Here is a 17,998-nt window from a genome sequence, read left to right as displayed (position 1 = left end):
AAAAAAAAAAAAAAAGACTGTGAATTATCTATGCAGGACAGCTCTTTCCCTCCCCTCTTCTCCCACCTAACACCAGAGATCCACAAGTTGTCAAGGCAGGTGTAGTGGCAAGGGGCCCACATTACTTTTCCTACAGTCAAAGACATGCCTAACCATGGGTGGAGGTGCCTGAGTGCTTACTGCCTTTCTTTTATGTTCAGTATGTTCAGCTTCAGTAAGGCCCCAGCCCTTCCTTGCTTACACCTATACTTATTCCCATCTGAGTTTTGGGAAGAACTGTCAGTTCTCCCCTTGAGGCATACTCTTACCCAGCTACCTGAGACCCAGTCTCCAGGACTATGGATTTCTCACTTTTTTTTTTCCAGACAGAGTCTTACTCTGTTGCTCCAGCCAAGAGTGCCCTGGCATCAGCTTGCTCACAGCAACCTCCTGGATTCAAGTGATCCTGCTTTCTCAGCCTCCCGTTAGCTGGGACTACAGGCACCTGCCATGTCGCTGGCTAATTATTTTATTTTATTTTTTAAAGACAGAGTCTCACTATGTCACCCTCAGTAGAGTGCTGTGGCATCACAGCTCACAGCAACCTCAAACTCTTTGGCTTAAGCAGTTCTCTTGCCTCAGCCTCCCAAGTAGCTGGGACTACAGGGGCCTGCCACAACGCCTGGCTGTTTTTATGTTGTTGTTGTTGTGATTGTTGTTTTAGCATGCCTGAGCTGGGTTTGAACCCTCCAGCCCCGTTATATGTGGCTGGCGCCCTAACCACTGAGCTGTGGACGCCAAGCCTAATTTTTCTATTAGTAGAGATGGGATCTCACTTTCACTCAGGCTGGTCTCCAACTCCTCAGCTTAAGTGTTCCACCCACCTTGACTTCCCAGAACGTTAGGATTACAAATTTGAGTTAGGGTTTCTGACTTTAAGGAATGAAGCAATCCTAATCTGTGAAAAAATAAAAGACCAGAAATACTTTTTGGTGAGACTTTTTAGGCTTTTTGAAATGCAAATGGTAACTCCCTCCCCCTCTAACCCCATGACCCTCTGTGACACTTCCAAGTCCTATAACTTCACCTGCTTCTAAGAAGCAAAGGAATCTTGCAAGTTAGCAAGAGGAGGCATGTACATGAGCCTCAGAGATACCATCAGTGGATTTTCAGCAACTCTAAAATGTGTGATAGAGAAAACTATTTATGAAACCAAAGACAATTTATTCTGGTAGCCATGGGTAGTGAACGTCTAGGTTTATCAGAACAGCAGCCACAGGAGCCCTGTGATTTCTACCATACTCTTCATCTGCAGTCTTATTGCATGTATAGGAAGGAGAGCCTGTGCTCCCTTAATAATTGTAGGTGGATGTTGGATATTTCAAGCAGTCCTGCTTCTATGTCATTGCTGGTGCTCTTCCCTCTGGACTGGAGTCTCAGAGGCACTTGACTCCTCTCTGGAGTCTGTCCCTTCTCAGAGGCCCAGTTCACTTGTTTGTACTTCCTGTAAGAGCATCCTTCCCTCTGCCTCAGGTTAATGCACCTGTGAATTAGCCCTCCTGGAAGGTCTGAGTTGAGGGTAATTAGTTCTGTGATCTTATACTCCATTCTTTCTTTTCTCGCCCACTCTGACTCCTTGAAAACATAGGATCTCAAAGCACTGAGTATTTACTCGTCTCAGTGTAGATATCGTGTTTTGCAGAGAATGACTAAAAGCAAGCTTTTTCCTTGCTTAGTTGGGCTTTTGCATTTTTCTGCCACTCATTTCCTATACCCTAAACCCTTCAGGGGTCAAAAGCAGATGTGTTCCCTCCAACTGTTTTCAAACATTATTAGTAGCAGTTATACCTAGCTTTGTTAGATGTCTCTCTTTTTCTCTCCTTTCTGTAGAGTCTGGGGCTGCCGTCTGTGAATTCTTTTTGAAAGCTGCCTGTGGCAAAGGTAAGAGATTCCTGGCTCCCTGACATGCATGCTACCTGAGGTGCCCTCCACCACCCTGTTCCCTAGCAGACTTACAGGCTATCAGATTTCTGGTTTATATTGCTTTCTAGAAAGTAACAATGTCCATAGATGAATTGTGGTTTGGATAGGCTAGTAACTGGATTAGGTGTTCTGCCTGAAACCTAAAACACAAGACTGAACCCGTCACCTCACATGAATTAGTGAGTGGCTAAACCCAGTGTCATGAGCCCAGGCCCTTTTGATCCCACAATCTACACAGGCTCTCTGTTCTCTGTGGCTAGTCATGAAAAGTTCCTATGGTACTCTGTCTTGTAGGTTCTTACTCACACTCATCAGTACCCCAACAGAGGCTGCTTTCAAGCCAGTTTCTTCCCTAATTCAAAAGAAGCATCACTGGGCAGGACTGTACATTGCGTGGTCTGGGCACTTGTCTTCCTATAGGAAAATTATTTAGGAAACACAATTTTAATCAGCAGCTTGCATAGGGAGCACAGAATCAGAACAAGGGTATGGTTTTGGTGAGTTTTGCTTCTATAATGTAGTCATTTACTACTGAAGCAGTAGCATTGCAGGTAAATGAGCCAGGTCAACTTTACAATGTTTGTTCAGAACATCATTCCCCCACTGGGCTCCTAGTCTCACTCCCCTATCTTTGCTTAGTAATGCTGCCCTCTCACCAGGTGCTGTTCGCCCTGCCATCCTTAACACAGGGCACTTCATTAGTCTCTGTGTTGACTGCTACAGTAGCCTTCTAGCCACTTATGGCTATTCTAATTAAATAAAATGACATTTGAAGTTCAGTCCTCAGTCACACTAGGCATATTTTAAGTGTATATACAGTAGCTACACATGGCTGACGACTGCCATACTGGACACCAGAAATGTAGAAAATTCCATCATTGCAGAAAGTTTTATCTGGTTCTTTCTCAGTCAAGGCTGTTAGAAGTCTTGATGTTCCCAAAGTATGGCTCTGACCCACCTGGGCAGGCAAGAACTCAGATCCTGGCACAGAAGGCATACCTCCCCACCACCACCCCATGTGCCTGACGATGCTCTACTTAAATCTTTTTTTTTTTCCTTGAGACAGAGTCTCACTCTGTGTTGCCCCAGGACTTCTACCCCCAGACTCCCAGGTTAGAGTACCATGGCATCAGCCTAGCTCACAGCAACATCAAACTCCTGGGCTCAAGTGATCCTCTTTCCTCAGCCTCCCAAGTAACTAGGAGTATAGACATGTGCCCAGTTAATTTCTCTGCTTTTAATAGAAACAAGGTTGTACTCTTGCTGAGGCTGGTCTCAAACTCCTGAACTCAGACGATCCTCCTGCCTCAACCTCTTAGAGTACTGGGATTATAGGTGTGAGCCCCCATACCCAACCCTGTACTTAATTCTTTTTTTTTTTTCCTTCAGTTTTTGGCCTGGGCTGGGTTTGAACCCACTACCTCTGGCATATGGGGCCGGTGCCCTACCCTTTTGAGCCACAGGTGCCGCCCCCCTGTACTTAATTCTTAAAAGCCAGGTAGGCACTTTAACTGGTAACAGGGCCTTCCTGGAGTCCAGGCTTCTGCTGGTGGTCATTTTTTTTTTTTTTTTCTGGTAGAGACAGAGTTTCACCAGTTGAACCTGCCACCTCTGGCACATGGGGCCGGTGCTCTACTCCTTTGAGCCACAGGCACCACTCTGCTGGTGGTCATCTTGTCTTTTAAGATTTCCCAAACCCCAATTCCCCATGTCTCTGTACTGCTGGAACTATCTTAAATTGAAAGTCACCCCCCTCAGGCTTGTTACATAATATCTGTGAGATCATAAATAACTGTACACTCCTTAAAATCATGTGGCCTTCTACCAGGGAACCTCTGTCCCCTTCCAGGTTTTATTGCTTTCAGATGGCTCAGAGACGTGTGGGGTAAAGATGCCCTAGTTCCCCTAAGCCAAGTATCCTCCACTGCCAGGGCTGTACCTATCCTCATACCTACCCCCATCTCCCCGACAGGGGGCATGTGCCCATTCCGTCACATCAGTGGCGAGAAGACAGTTGTGTGCAAACACTGGCTTCGGGGGCTATGCAAGAAAGGGGACCAATGTGAGTTCCTACACGAGTACGACATGACCAAGATGCCTGAGTGCTACTTCTACTCCAAATTTGGTAAGGTATAAAGAGCTGCCTGGAGCCCTGGAAGGGATCTGCTGACTGCTCAGTGTCCACAAAATTTCTGTCTCCAGATGAGAAACTCTGGCACAGCCTGCCAGTCTCAGCTGGCTCTTCCATAAGGGGATAGTGTGGTTATTCTCTGCTCGTCCCTTACATCTTTGTAGTACTTCAATCTTTGGAACACTTTCAAGTACTCACGGATGTTGAGACTAATGAGGGTTAGAGTGAGGAATGAGGGAGCACAGCTGGTCAGAGAACTAGATTCTGTCCATAGCTGCCTCCTCTCTCCAACACGGTCACTTGGGCCAGAGTTGATAGCTTCTCTCTGGGAGTATGATCCTATGTAACAGCTGAACTGTCCTAAGCAGCCCTTGAATATTGAGTCTGAGGGTCTGTCTTTAGTGCCAGTGAGACCTGCTGTTCACCTTGAACCTGAGATGCCTTTGAGCCCTGCTTAGAGAACACAAGGCTTAGCTGTCCTGAGCGACCTGTATGGAGAAGCAGGAGTTAGGGTAAGGTGGTGGGACAGCTATTGTGCTTCCTGATTGAGTTAGTCCCCAGGGTCGCTGTTCTGATATACTCTTCAAGATTTCCTAGGAGTTGGCTTTCTTGGTCAGCATGAAGGCTGGGTCTGACCCCATACAGGTGGCTGGAGAGGAAGCCAGAAGCCAACTGGAGTCTGGAATGACTGAGGAGTGCTGGGCACACTTTATACTTTGAAAGTACTGTTGTCAGAGTAGCCATTAATTATTTCAGAATCCCAACAGGATTGGCCTGCTACCTTTTTAATAATAGCTGTGGCATGTTTTGTGGAGGGAATGTAAGCTGATAAGTCAAAACTGACAGACAGAAGGAGGACCCAAGCTTCCTAGCTCCCCGGCGTTGTCCTCAAGTATTTTCTGACACACCACATCCCCCCTCCACCTCTCCAGGCACTGGAATGGGGCACAGACCCTAGTGGCAGGTACCAGTCCTCCTTGGCAGGCTTTCAAGGGCACACCTATGCCAGATGGCCTGGGGTTCCCGCCTTCCTTGCTAGCAGCCCCAGGCCTAGCAGCCCCCCATATCTCTGTGATGCTCCCTCTACCTGCCCTTGCCACACAGAGCCTGCACAGGTGTAGACACTGTATCTGCAGCTCCTATCACCTATGCCATGGACATGTATTGAAGGTCCACCTTCTAGACACTGGAGGAACATTGGTGAAGAGGACAGACTTCCTTGACCTCTAGTTGGACATTGGTGAAGAGGACAGCTTCCTTGGAGCTTTTGCTCTAGTGGTCAGGGAAAGAGAGAGATGGTAAGCCAGTGAGACAAACAGGAGAATTACTTGTGAAAAGTGCTCTGAAAGAAATAAACCATGGTAAGACCACACAATGGCATCTATTCTTGACAAAGTGGTCAGGGAAGGCCTCTTAAGGAGGTTCCTCAACTGAGTACCAAAGTACCTGTGTAGAGGGATGGTTATGGAGCAACAAGAGCTGATGTGAATCTGGGGAAGGGGTTCATATTTCCCCTGTATTTTGAGTACTGTCATTAACATGGATTGGGATGCCAAACCTTGAGATGGGTAGGTGCCCAGGGAAGCAGTTCTATTGCTAGTGGCTGCCTGGGCAGGTTGCTTCCAAGAGGCACAAGTCTACAAGTGATGTCATCACCACAGGGATGCATCCTTGAGTTCCCAATCTATCCCTGCTTTTGTCCTAAAAGACAGCATTTCTCAGGCACTTTGTCCCTCAAATCATAGATGTGAAGAGCCATCTGAGTAGAACAGTCATTGCCTGGTCTCGGTACATTTGGATATCTGGGCCTTCCATTGCCCTGAACACCTCCTCTACCTGGATAAGGGGTGGGAAGATGAATTTTGAAGAGTGTGTACACAGATGTCAGCCTCTGTTGGTATCATTAAACCTCTCAGCAGCACTGATGAATGTGAAGAAAGGACCATCACAGCTCCCTGTACAGTGGAGACCCAGAGACACTGCCCTGGGTCTCAGGGCTCACCAGGCAGAGACTGGGTACCAGAACCACCTGACCCCTCCTTTGCCTTGGAAGAAGTCAAGGAGAGCCCGGCCCTGGGTCTCCTGGAGCTATGCCAGGTAGCTACATGTCTGGGTTTCCCTGCAGGGGAGTGCAGCAACAAGGAGTGCCCCTTCCTGCACATCGACCCTGAGTCCAAGATCAAGGACTGCCCTTGGTATGACCGTGGCTTCTGTAAGCATGGTAGGTGCTAAGGTAGGCCGTGCCCCTAGCAGGAGGCCAGCCCTGCTTCCTCTGTTCACTTGGAGATTGCCAGCTGACTCATCTGGGATGTCACCCCCCACCTGTCCTGCTTGTCTTAGCAAAACCTGATGTTCTATAGCTAGTGAGACTTTTTCTTACCTTTCATCTCCCTTGAGCCTCCCAAGGATGCTGTGGGTGGTATTCTTGTCTGCATTTTTGATAAGGAGGCCAGTGTTGAGAGGTTGAGTCCTTGCCCACTGTTTCCCTATGAATGAGAGGCAAAGCCAACATTAGAAGCCATGCACTGGCTCTCTGGGGCTCTGATGAGTAGAGGAGACACTAGAGTGTCCCCCAAAGAGAATGTCTGAGTGACTCTTGATGCTTGGCTCTGCAGGTCCCCTGTGCAGGCACCGACACACGCGGAGAGTCATCTGTGTGAATTACCTCGTGGGATTCTGTCCAGAAGGGCCCTCATGTAAATTTATGCAGTGAGTAACCAGCTGCTTCCCTGTCACTGCCCTCTGTGACCAGCTGGGCTTTGGTCATGGGTGGTGTCAGTACCAGGGCCTGAGGCAGGGGTAGGAGATGGGGAAGGAACTGCTTATGGCCACTGGTGTTTCCTGAGCCTAGAGGTAGCTCTGTCTGGATCAGCATCTTCCTTGCTCATGGGCTATCTGAGAATCAATGAAAGCTGTGTGCCAGAAACACTTGTAACCTTGCATATTATGTAGGGAGTTTAGGGACTTTAAATTAAGTTATCTGTGTTCTAAAAGAAGGGAACTAAAGTTTCCACACTCCCTATGTGGAGGTCCTGAGCTTGGGGTTCCACATATAGTAGTTCATGTAACAAGTTTAAAAGAGAGAACGTCTCCATTTCACATATGAGCACACTGAGGCTCAGAGCTCAATCACTGGCCAAGGACATGTGGCAGTGGGTGGTGGCACCTGTGTAAAGAACAGTCTACAGGTCTCTAAAGATGGATTCTTCTTGCTCAGTGGGCTTAGTGTCCCTGTCTCAGGTCCAGTGCCTTGTCATCAGGAGCCCAGTGCACATTTGTCACTTTAGATGGTCGTGGGGTCATGCTTCTGCCTGGTACTGCAGAACAGCCTCTCCTCTTCCTATGCTGCCCCATCTACCCTGCTGAGCCTGCCCCAGGAGCACACACAGTCTCCTGTTCTGTTGGGACCCTGATTCTTGGCTCACTGCAGGCAGGTGGCCAGTGCTGTTCCTGCTCTCTAGAGAGCCCAGGCACCTCTAGTTGGTCCATGAGTTCCTGCCTATGGTGCAGATGTGTCACTGAGTAATAACACTTGAGTGAGACCCTGCTTGGGAGTAGGTTTTCGTGTATACAGCCCCTGCCACACAGCAGGCATATACAGACACCAGTGCTGCTGTTCGCCCATTTCTGAGAAGCAATGGCCCAAGGCTTTCCACGTTGGCACAGGCAGAGCTGAGTCTGAGCCCAGAAAGTCGGTCCTGTTCTTACCACCCTTCTTGTGGCCTCCCAGAGGCAGAGCTGAGTGCCAGTCCCCACCCCCTGTCTCTGCTGTGTGTCACTTTGTACTAGGGCAGCTGCATATGCTTTCCTAGAGCCAGAATTTGAAACATGGCCTGGCCACTCTCCTCCATCTGCTTTTCTTTCTCTTGTTCTTTCCCTTATGGCTGCTTGGTGACCAGCCCTCGATTTGAACTGCCAATGGGAACCACCGAGCAGCCCCCACTGCCACAGCAGACGCAGCCTCCAGCAAAGGTACCATGCCTCATCTCCTCCTTGGCCTCCACCAGCCCCGGCAATACCACCTTCATGTGTGGTTTGCCTTAGATTCAGCTGGAGACCTTGTAAGGGAAGGGTGAGGGAGGAGGAGGGAGAGAAGGGGAATGCCCCTCTCTGAGTTCCAGCAGAAAGGTAGGAACAAAGCACTTTGTGTCTCCCTCTAGAGATGTAGGGCATCCAGCCCTAGAACCTGAGCACTGCAAGGCCGAGAGGGGATGAGCAGGATGGCAGACAGGGTTCAGGTGGCACAAGACTATCCTTTGTGAGATGGGGCTGCCTGGCTCAACAGTGTCTGCGTCTGGGGCTAGAATGAAGGGTGGCCTAGGTACCCACATCTGCTGCTTTTGCTTCTGGGTTGGATCCTTCCCTTTACAAATGGAGAAACTGAGACTCCTAGAGGGCAGAACTTGGCCAACACTGCTGGGTAAAAGCAGATGTGGGAGTAAAACCAAGACCAGCTGGTTCCCTGGCCATTGCCATCACAGCTCCAGTTTCTGCTGCAAGAAGTGGAGGCCAGGAGGGGCTAAGAATACAGGACTCAAATCCTAGCTGGCTCCAGTTCTATAGAAAAGTGGCTCCACGGTCATACAGGTGGTCTGTCCCTTCAAGAACCATAGGGAAATGCCATAGACAAATTGGGATCTGAAGCAGTCCCGCTAAACCAAGGGCACCCTGAGTTTGGTTATGGGAGTGGGAGGTTTGGCCCGGAAGAAGGGCTGGCCTGGGTGTCAGGCAGGGTCTCCTACAGATGCACCAAGTAAACCCACCTGGTGAATGCAAAGCATTTACTTCCTGCCATGTTGGACTCTGGGCCTGTTGCCAAAGCCTCCCTTGGTGCTGAGCTGCAGGAGGGGGTGGAACTGCCCTTGTCTGCTTCACTGACCTCCACCCACAGGATGCAGTGGTGCCAATCAGACCAAACTCCTTGGGAAAACCAGGAATTCCTGGGTGCAGTGCAGCCATCAAGACTTGAGACCAGGGGATTTCCTAGCTGGGGTTCTGCCTTTTGGGGGGCCAGAGCCAGGAACCCACTTGGTTGGGAAGTAGTCTTGCTGTTGAATCTCACCCCACGGAACTCCCATCCTCTTTCTTGAGTAACTCCCTAGAGGAGGGCCCTCTCAGCCCCTAGATAGCAGGTCAGTGTGTCAGGCTCCAACTGTTTTTCTGTGACTGTTACTCGCCGTGTAGGCTGCTAAACATCTGGCTGAACCAAGCGTTCATCCTGACCTGAAGCTAGAACCTCAGAAACGAAAGTAAGGCCTGATCATGCCCTCGCCCCACTGCCCCAGAGACCTCCTTTTGTCTCTTTGGTGTTTTGTTTTCTACTTTTAGTTTTCGTTTTTTGTGTGTCTGCATGGTGTTTTTCGGGCAGTAGCTCCTGCCATCATCACCAGATGTTTCTCTTCCGCCTGCTCTCCTGAGCTGGGCCATCGCAGAAGCCCTTCTTCCTGCTGGCCATGCGGGACAAGTCCCGCCCTCTTTTTCCTGTCCCCATTGGTAGTCTGCGTGCACGTGTTTTCCACAGTAAAACCGTGTTGTGTAACTCTTTCCAGCAAAGTAACAATCCGCCATTACAAAGGTCGTCCTCCTTGATCCAGTTAACGAGTCAGAACTCTTCTCCCAACCAGCAGAGAGCCCCGCAGGTCATCGGGGTCATGCAGAGTCAAAACAGCAGTGCAGGCAACCGGGGACCCCGGCCGCTGGAGCAGGTCACCTGCTACAAGGTGAGTTGTGGGTCTGGGGATGGGGTGGGCTGTCTGCGCCAGCGTTGGCACTATTCCCTCAATTCCCCTATGTTTGGCTATATTTGAAAAATGGAAACATTTTTGGTTTTACTGACTAAGGTCACAATTTAGTTACAATCTACTATGGTAGGCTAGAGACCATTCTACTTCCTACCACAACACAACAAGGCAAGGTAAAGGATGATAAAAACACAGTACTTAATGGATTGTGCTTACAAAAAAGTGAAAGAAATTTCATTGAAGTGTCTGGCTGCTCTGGAGGCATCCTCAAATCCTGTAATGGGCACATACAAGGAATTAGAACACCCATTTCCTGGCTACCAGTACATAAAATGAGATGCTCAGAGAAAGGAAAGAGTGCACCTAAACCTACCAGAAAATTTGTCCTCATTCCTCACTCTAGATGGAAAAGGGGAAAAATCCATTGAGAGTTTGTAGTTAATGGGCTGGCCCTTACATGAGTTTGGGCCTGTATTCGTATCCTTGGTGAGAGCCCAAGAGTTACAAACTAAGTTTTCTAAAAAAAATCACCTGGGGACTAATGTGTCCCCAGCACCTGGCAAGAGCAACTTCAAGTGCTAGAGTAGTATATTCTCAACCCAAGCCACACAGAATTCCCAGAGCTAGAGTTCTGAAGAATTAGTTCATGATTATAAATCACAAAACATACAAGGAACCAAGCAACACTCTGAGTTAGCAGGAATAACTATTGATAGAACTAGACACACAGAGACTTCAGATTTGGGAATTATTAGACATAAAATACAAATTAGTACATGCTTTTTGTAAAAACTTATAGATGATACAAAAATGGTTAAGGGAGAAAGTAAGTGTTGTCCTTTAATCTCATCTTTCCTAAAATAGCCACTTTATTCTGTGTGTTCTAACATTTTTTAATTTCCCTTTATACTTGTAAACCCCCTGAGGGACACCCAAACCAAATTTGAAGAACTGCTGTTCTAAGCTTTTATTCACACAAACCAAAGGATAATACATATGTTAATACAAATAGGGCCTTACTTAATATGCATGACATTCTTCTTTATAATATCTGTGGCTCTTATAGCATATGGAAATCTGATCTTTTCCAGTGGCTACATAAGAAGAAGCAGTTTTACCCATTCTCTCTAGACAATTATTAATAGTTTTTACTGCTAATAACAGTGGTGAATGGGACACTTGGGACAACTGTGAGCTCTTGTCTGATGATATCCTTAGCATCATGCCTACAGGAGGAAGGTCCAAGGGGCACATACTTAAGATGTTCTTAGAACTTGCCCTGAAGAAAAGTTGAGCCCTGGGGCGTCTCCCAAGGCCATAGGTTATTCACTGAGCTCTTGCTCTGTGCTGGCTCTGCTAAGGAGACAGAGGCTTACCACTGCTTTTTCCTAGAGGAAAAAGGCAGGTACTTGAAAAGTGCTTGTGGATTCAGGGAAGGCCTCATAAGGGAGATTTCTGAGCCTGGGTCCTAAATGTGTGGAGCTAGGGGGCAGGCAGGAGAAAGGCAGTGCAGTACACTTAGCTGTCATCTTGTAGCCCACCATAGGACTGTATTCAGCAGGGCCTCTGTGAAGCAAACTCAGTACTGGAACTTGGGAGCATCATGCAGTTAATTCCAGAGATGCTTTGTGGGAATCCTGGATTTCCCAAGGTTGGCTATGGAGGCTGATCGGGAGTGGGTGAGTGCTGTTAATGGTGCAGCACAGTCCCCTCTGATCATTACATTAGCCTGAGGACCAGTTGGCAGTTACCTGGGCCACTTTCCACATAGAAGTCACACCTACAGATCAGTTAAATTTGAATAGAGGGAGCAGGGGTGCTGGGCAGTGATTAAGCAGAGCCCTGTTACAGAGGATGCAGGGACTAGTAAGGGGGTGGTAGTTCAGTCAGTGCTGCTTTCTGATCTTTCATTCAGTGCTTGAGGATGCCATTTACTTCCTTGTAATTCCCTTCTGTTTTTCACAAGAATGAAGTGAGGCTGCAAAAGGGCCTGGATGATCAGAGCCAGGACAAGTTGGGGTCAGGGTTAGTTTTCTCTAGGTGACTCTCCAGTTCCACTCACCCCAAGTTTCAACATTGTTCTTTGATCCTATCATCTAAACCTGTCCCTGGGGTAGCTTAGACAGGTATGTCAGAACCAGGAGGGAAAACTTCAGGTGCAGCCCACTCTCAGTGTATACTGACTCCCCAAGTTGGAAGAGGAGCCTGGTGGCTTCTCTTCTGTTTTTCCCTCCTGTGTCTCCTGCCAGGGAGTCCCAGACATTGACTTAGAGGTAAGTGACTGGCCTGCTGTGCTGGGGGCTTGGTCTCAGACAGTGGGGGAGCTCAGGGTCCATGGACTTCTCTCCATCCTGCCACCCACTTGTGAGTCCCTCCCTGGGCAGGCCTATGTCCCTGCAGATAAGTTGTAGCCCTGAAGGAGCTCCCTGCTGGGTGCCAACAGATCAACTGGCAGCCTTGTTTTTCCTTCTATCTGCTGAGCTGCTGGCTGCAGTTTCTGCAGCACTGTATTTCCCTGAGGTCCCTTTCCCTTCAGTTTGGAAGAAAATCTAAATCAATGAGAATGTCAAAGTCCTATCTCCAATTGGATATTTGGTAGGTGCTGCTTTGTTGAAAATTTGCATTTGAAAAGTTTTTTTTCTCTCCTTCCCTTCCTGCTGTTCCCAGTGTGGTGAAAAAGGACACTACGCCAACAGATGCACCAAAGGGCACTTGGCCTTTCTCAGTGGACAGTGACAGCAGCTGGAGCCAGCTCAGGGCAGCCCAAAGGGCCCCATTGTTAGGAGCATGCATTTAACTGTCTTGCGCAGTGTTAGTGCAGCTCTGGCTGGAGCCATCCTCTGGGCACATGGGCAGTCATCATTCTGAAGGGTCATGTCCGTTAGTCTATCATTTTGCTGTAATCTTTTTATAAAAGGGGACATGTGCTCCAGTTGGGTCCCTCAAGTGGACATCATGTTTATCTAGGCATCAGTGCCTCCTTTCTAGGACTCCTGCATCCCTGCCCTCTGGGGAGGGGAAGGAGTTGCCAGGGAAGGGCTTGTGCTGCAGTTTTGTGTGATTGTGTGAAAGCTGGCCTTTCCCCTTGTGGTCCTCTTAAATACCAGTTCTTGGCAACCCTGGGGACTGGTGGGTCCTTCAGAGCTGTGGCCAGGTCATGTCTGCTTCTTTCCTGTCCTGCTGAATCTAAAGCTGTGCCTGTTGATATGAACAAGGGAGCCCTGGTGGCAATCCAATGTCTACACGCCTTAGCCTGGTCTCAGGTAGGCATGGTTGAGGAGGGTATAGGGCTCTCAAATTTGAGATTCTTTTTCTTCTGGGTTTAATTTCTCTTGGGACACCTGGCTGACAGCGTTAAAGGTATACTTGAGCTGGAGTTGCAGACCTTCAGATAGATAACCCAGTCCCTCTGAACCTACCTCCTGCCCATTAAGTGTCTGTACTGTCACTCAGACACCTATGGAGGAGACGCCCTGTCCCTGAGCCTGGAAAATGTGAAACTCAACTGCAAACTGCTAGGCAAAGTGGGCCTATCCAAGTTAAATTACAAGAACAATTTTTATAAAGTTGATTAAAGCTTGTTTTTTAAGCTGTGTCTCATTACTTAAGGGGCTCCATGCCAAGGAGAGAACTCTTGTACTAGCTGCACTAGCTGTGACATCAGTGTTTCTTGTCCCTTTCAACAAATATGAATTTTAGAGGGAAATGATGCTGCCAGGAAACACCTTTGTAGGGGCAGCTGGTCAGGTCTGGGAGCTTGACCTTTGGGACAGCCAGGTGTTAGGTCTTCATTCAAGTCCAGATCTTCCAGGACATACAGGGTGCAGCATCCTACCTCTGTACACTGCAGTATGTGCTCATCACACACCCCTCAGCAGGGAACTGGTGTTGATCTTTGTGCCACATGCGGCACTGGGGGCTCCTGAGGAAGGGTGCTGGATGCAGAGGCAGTTTAGGGGTGGTATGGATCAGATCCAGGCCTTTCCCACACCCCTATACTGTGGAGATTCCCATAGGTGAAGCCTTACCAGGAAGGTGAGACTACCTACAGCCTGAGCAGCAACACTGAGATCCCCAGATAGTGCTGAGTCACCTAACCCTATAGCCCTGCAGAAAAATAACCAGATATTCAGGCCATCAAAAAACCCTTTGCTAAGAGTTAATACCAGGGGTGGGGGCCAGCATCTTAGGAACACAAGTCTTCTGATGTATAGCATAAAGCACCAGCCAACAAAAGGACAGAATGCATCCAGATGCTCATGGCCACCCACAATGTTCACAGCAAGGGACAGACCTCTGGGCACTGCTGATAGAAGGTTCCAATAACATCCTGCCCCTAACCCCCAGTGAGCTGGGACATGATCCCACATGGTGGTTTGGGGAACCCACAGAGGCATCAAGGGTCAAGGACTTTAGGTGTTTGACAATCCACCTTGTGCAGCAGGTGCCCCTGGATCATGAGACCATGGCTACAGCAGGTAAGCAGCACACATTACCAGTCATCTTTTATTTGGAGGTTAATTCTCACTAGGATGTGAAAAGATTCAATTATGACTGAGTTCCTCACAGAAGGTGCTGGGCCAAGGAAGTCAAGGTCAGGACTGCCGAAGGCACCTCCCATGGGGCCCTCTTCAGTGGTACTTGCGTAGCCGCTCATGTTCTAAAGTCAAAAAGGGAAAAGAATATTTTAAAAGGTCATATTGAAAGCACAGATGACTGACAGCAAACTATGATCACACCAAGCCTTCCTGAGAATTCCTTTCAGGAAATGACCTAGAACCTGTCTGCCAGGTCTCAGCAGCCAAGAGGAATCTGTCCCTCAGGCAGCATCACCCTGGTACAGCAGACTAGCAAGGGGCTGGACACTCTGAAACCCTGTTAAGAGGCCACCATTGTTCCCAGCATCTCCCACTAGATAAGCTCTTCGCAGGCATCAAAGCCAGGAATAGCCAGCGATGCTTTTCTAGAACGCTGCATGGTTACCAGAGCATACTACTCAACCTATTTCCCTCTTCACACTGGCAGCTAGGAAGGTCAAATCAAATTATAGCAGAGCCCACAATATCTTAGAAAGAATGCTTTCTAAGTACTGCCTTTACTTTAGGCTTCATCTTGTTTTTCTTATCTATGTTCTCCATCACAGTTTTCTCACTTAAAGCAGTATCTCATATAGTATATTCTGATAAGTCCCTACAATCTTTTTTTTTCTTTTTTGGAGATAGTCTCACTCTGTCACCTTGGCTAGAGTGCAATGGCAGCATCATAGCTCAAAGAAACCTCAAACTCTTGGGCTCAAGTGATCCTCCTGCCTCAGCTTCCAGAGTAGCTAGCTGTGACTACAGGCACACACGTTGACATCCAGCTCATCTTTTTATTTTTAGTAGAGACAGGGTCTTGCTTACTCTGTCTGCTCTCAAACTCCTGAGCTCAAGCAGTCCTTGCACCTTCATGTCCCAGAATTGCTAGGATTATAGGCATGAGCCACTGTCACTGTGCCTGGCCAAATCCCTATAGGTAAGGACCATACTGTGTCCAATCAAGTCTCTCTGATTGTTTCAGATGAAAAGTGTAGGTAAGGAATGTATAGTCCCTCCGCTGCAGGAAGTAGACTGCAATATCCAACTTGAGCCAGTGCCACCCTCTTATGACAGACTAAAGGCAAGATAGTACAAGAGGCACTCACTGAGCTCCTTGTAAGAAAGACAGTAGCTGAAAAGCACGTAAGCTGCCAGCACCATAGTAACCCCACCGATGCTCCCCTTCTTCACGTTGATGTACTTGTTATAATACCGGTGATAACCTGTGAAAGCAAGAGGAGCTCACTGCACATGATGCACAGCTGAGTCTGGCCAAAATTCAGAAACTCAGTCCTACTCTGGTTCTGGTACTCACCCTACATTCACTAGTTTGTTAAGGTGAAAAGCACAAATGCCCATAGTGTCTCTGGTCTCCATAGCCCAAGACCAGCTCCTGAGTTAGGGCTACCTCTATTCTGCCTCTCCCCCTTGGCCTTGATCTTGTAGATGTAGCTCAGCTTATAAGCCTTTGATCCTACCTCACCCCCATCTCCAGGCCTGGGGGATCCCCTTACCCTAAGTCTGACCCACAATCCAAACTCCAATAAGGGCTACTTTATAATGGCCAACTAGGCCACTGGTGAGGAGGAAGGCTTCTTTTTTTTCATCTCTTCATGGGTGCGTAAGTATGTGCACCCAGAGAAGGAAACATACATAGTTCTTGAGACAGTCTCACTTTGTTGCCCTCAGTAGAGTGCAGTAACCTCATAGCTCACAGCAACTTCAACCTCTTAGGCTAAAGCAATTCTCTTGCCTCAGCCTCCCAAGTAGCTGAGACTATAGGCACCTACCACTTTTTTTTTTTTTTTAAGATGGAATCTAACTTGGGTGACTTGGTAGAGCACTGTAGCATCATAGCTCACAGCAACCTCAAACTCTTTAGCTCAAGTGATTCTCTTACTCAGCCTCCCAAGTAGCTTGGACTACAGGCACCTGCCACAACTCCCAGCTGTTTTTAGAGACAGGGTCTCGCTTTTGCACAGGCTGGTCTCAAACCCATGAACTCAGGCAATCTAATTGTCTTGGCCTCCCAGAGTGCTGGGTTTACAGGCAGGTGCCTGACTAACATACAGTTTCTGCCCTCTTTATTTTTTATTTTATTTTATTATTTTGGAGACAGACTCTCACTATGTCATCCTTGGTAGAGTCCCATGGCATCACAGCTCATAGCAACCTCAGACTCTTGGGCTTAAGCAATTCTCTTGCCTCAGCCTCCCAAGTAGCTGGGACTATAGGTGGCCATCACAATGCTGGGCTATTTTTGTTGCAGCTGTCTTGTTTAGCTGGCCCAGGCTGGATTTGAACAGTCAGCCTTGGTGCATGTGGCCAGCACCATAACCACCATGCTATGGGTGCTGAGCCAGTTTCTGCCCTCTTGAGGCTCAATCTAGTCAATGAAAAAGAATGAAATGACCACAGACAACTATAAGGAAGGGGTCCCTGTAGGATTATCTGGGTCTTTATTCCTGGAATGCTGTCACAGATTACACAAGACTGACCTGACCAGTAGTGCATTTTTATTTTATTTTTTTTTTTTTTGAGACAGAGTCTCACTATGTCACACTTGGTGGAGTGCCATGGTGTTACCACTCGCAGCAACCTCAAACTCTTGGGCTTAAGCGATTCTCTTGCCTCAGCCTCCCAAGTAGTGGGACTACAGGCACCTACCACAATGCCTGGCTAAGCAGTGCACTTTTTAAATGCACAGACCTAAAGGACAGACCATTTCAAATAACTGTCTTAGAAGTCCTGGCAAGAATAAAGCATTGACCTAGCACTCTGGGAGGCTGAGGCAGGTGGATTGCCTGAGCTCATGGGTTCAAGACTACCCTGAGCCAGAGAGAGACTTTGTCTCTAAAAATAGCTGGGCATGGTGGCGGGTGCCTAAAGTCCCAGCTACTTAGGAGGCTGAGACACGAGAATCACTTAAACCCAAGAATTTGAGGTTGCTGTGAGTTATTACCCCACAGCACTCTACCACGGGTGACAAAGTGAAACTCTGTCTCAAAAAAAAAGGATAAAGCACTGTATTAGAGAGTAATACTTACTACAGTTCAAACTCATTTTCCTCTTTAAGAAGTCTTAGGATATGAAAATAGTCATAGACATTTCTTTAAAAATAGGCAGAGGTATTGATTCCAAGTAACAGAAAATATTTTCTTGGCTGAAATATCTCACAGCCAGCCTTTGATTAGGCCAGTCAAACATGGAGATCCAAAGGCTAACATCCCTTCTGTAGGGTTGTCTGAGACAAGAGCTTTATTACCCAAATTATGGCAAAAAGAGACCTGAAGACTCAGAGACTTGCTTTTGTTTATACATATCCATAAGGATCTGACCTCTTTGAAAGGCTCCAACAATGCCGTTAGGCGTGAAATCCCGCATCAAAATCCAACTTGGCAGCTCCCCTAGTTTGACATCCATGAGTTTCTTCTCCTTCAATGACACTGAAAGGAAATAGCAAAAAAATGCGTCCACTGAATAATCTCCCAATCAGAAAAATAGTATCTTTTCATGTCACTATTTCAACAATTCAATAAAATGTATAATCTAACTACGGTAGGGTGACCAGATTTTAACATCTGTAC

The 17,998-nt window shown here is 47.7% G+C and overlaps 2 protein-coding genes across 6 annotated transcripts in view; one reads left to right on the top strand and one right to left on the bottom strand.

The window, feature by feature from the left end:
- Positions 1–13,423, top strand: part of CPSF4 (cleavage and polyadenylation specific factor 4) — a 15,430-nt gene extending 2,007 nt beyond the window's left edge. The window contains exons 2-8 of one of the 5 annotated variants that reach the window (XM_003798880.3): positions 1,870–1,920; positions 3,935–4,087; positions 6,219–6,314; positions 6,709–6,802; positions 7,993–8,065; positions 9,718–9,813; positions 12,502–13,423. In XM_003798880.3, coding sequence (XP_003798928.1) covers positions 1,870–1,920; positions 3,935–4,087; positions 6,219–6,314; positions 6,709–6,802; positions 7,993–8,065; positions 9,718–9,813; positions 12,502–12,570 — 632 coding nt within the window. In that variant the 3' untranslated portion in view covers positions 12,571–13,423. The other 4 variants (XM_003798881.3, XM_012810807.2, XM_012810808.2 and 1 more) reach the window with 4 other exon arrangements.
- An 890-nt stretch (positions 13,424–14,313) lies between these two features.
- Positions 14,314–17,998, bottom strand: part of ATP5MF (ATP synthase membrane subunit f) — an 8,424-nt gene continuing 4,739 nt past the window's right edge. The window contains exons 2-4 of the mRNA XM_012810809.2: positions 17,750–17,857; positions 15,518–15,634; positions 14,314–14,494 (exon numbers count right to left, since the gene is read on the bottom strand). Of these exons, the coding sequence (XP_012666263.1) occupies positions 14,466–14,494; positions 15,518–15,634; positions 17,750–17,857 (254 nt within the window). The 3' untranslated portion in view covers positions 14,314–14,465. The remainder of the gene's footprint in view (positions 14,495–15,517; positions 15,635–17,749; positions 17,858–17,998) is intronic.

This window comes from Otolemur garnettii, unplaced genomic scaffold, assembly GCF_000181295.1.
Source record: "Otolemur garnettii isolate 467f Iridium unplaced genomic scaffold, OtoGar3 scaffold00142, whole genome shotgun sequence".
Taxonomy (NCBI): domain Eukaryota; kingdom Metazoa; phylum Chordata; class Mammalia; order Primates; family Galagidae; genus Otolemur; species Otolemur garnettii.
The sequence above is the reverse complement of the archived record's forward strand: the minus strand, read 5'-3'. Positions and strand labels throughout refer to the sequence as shown.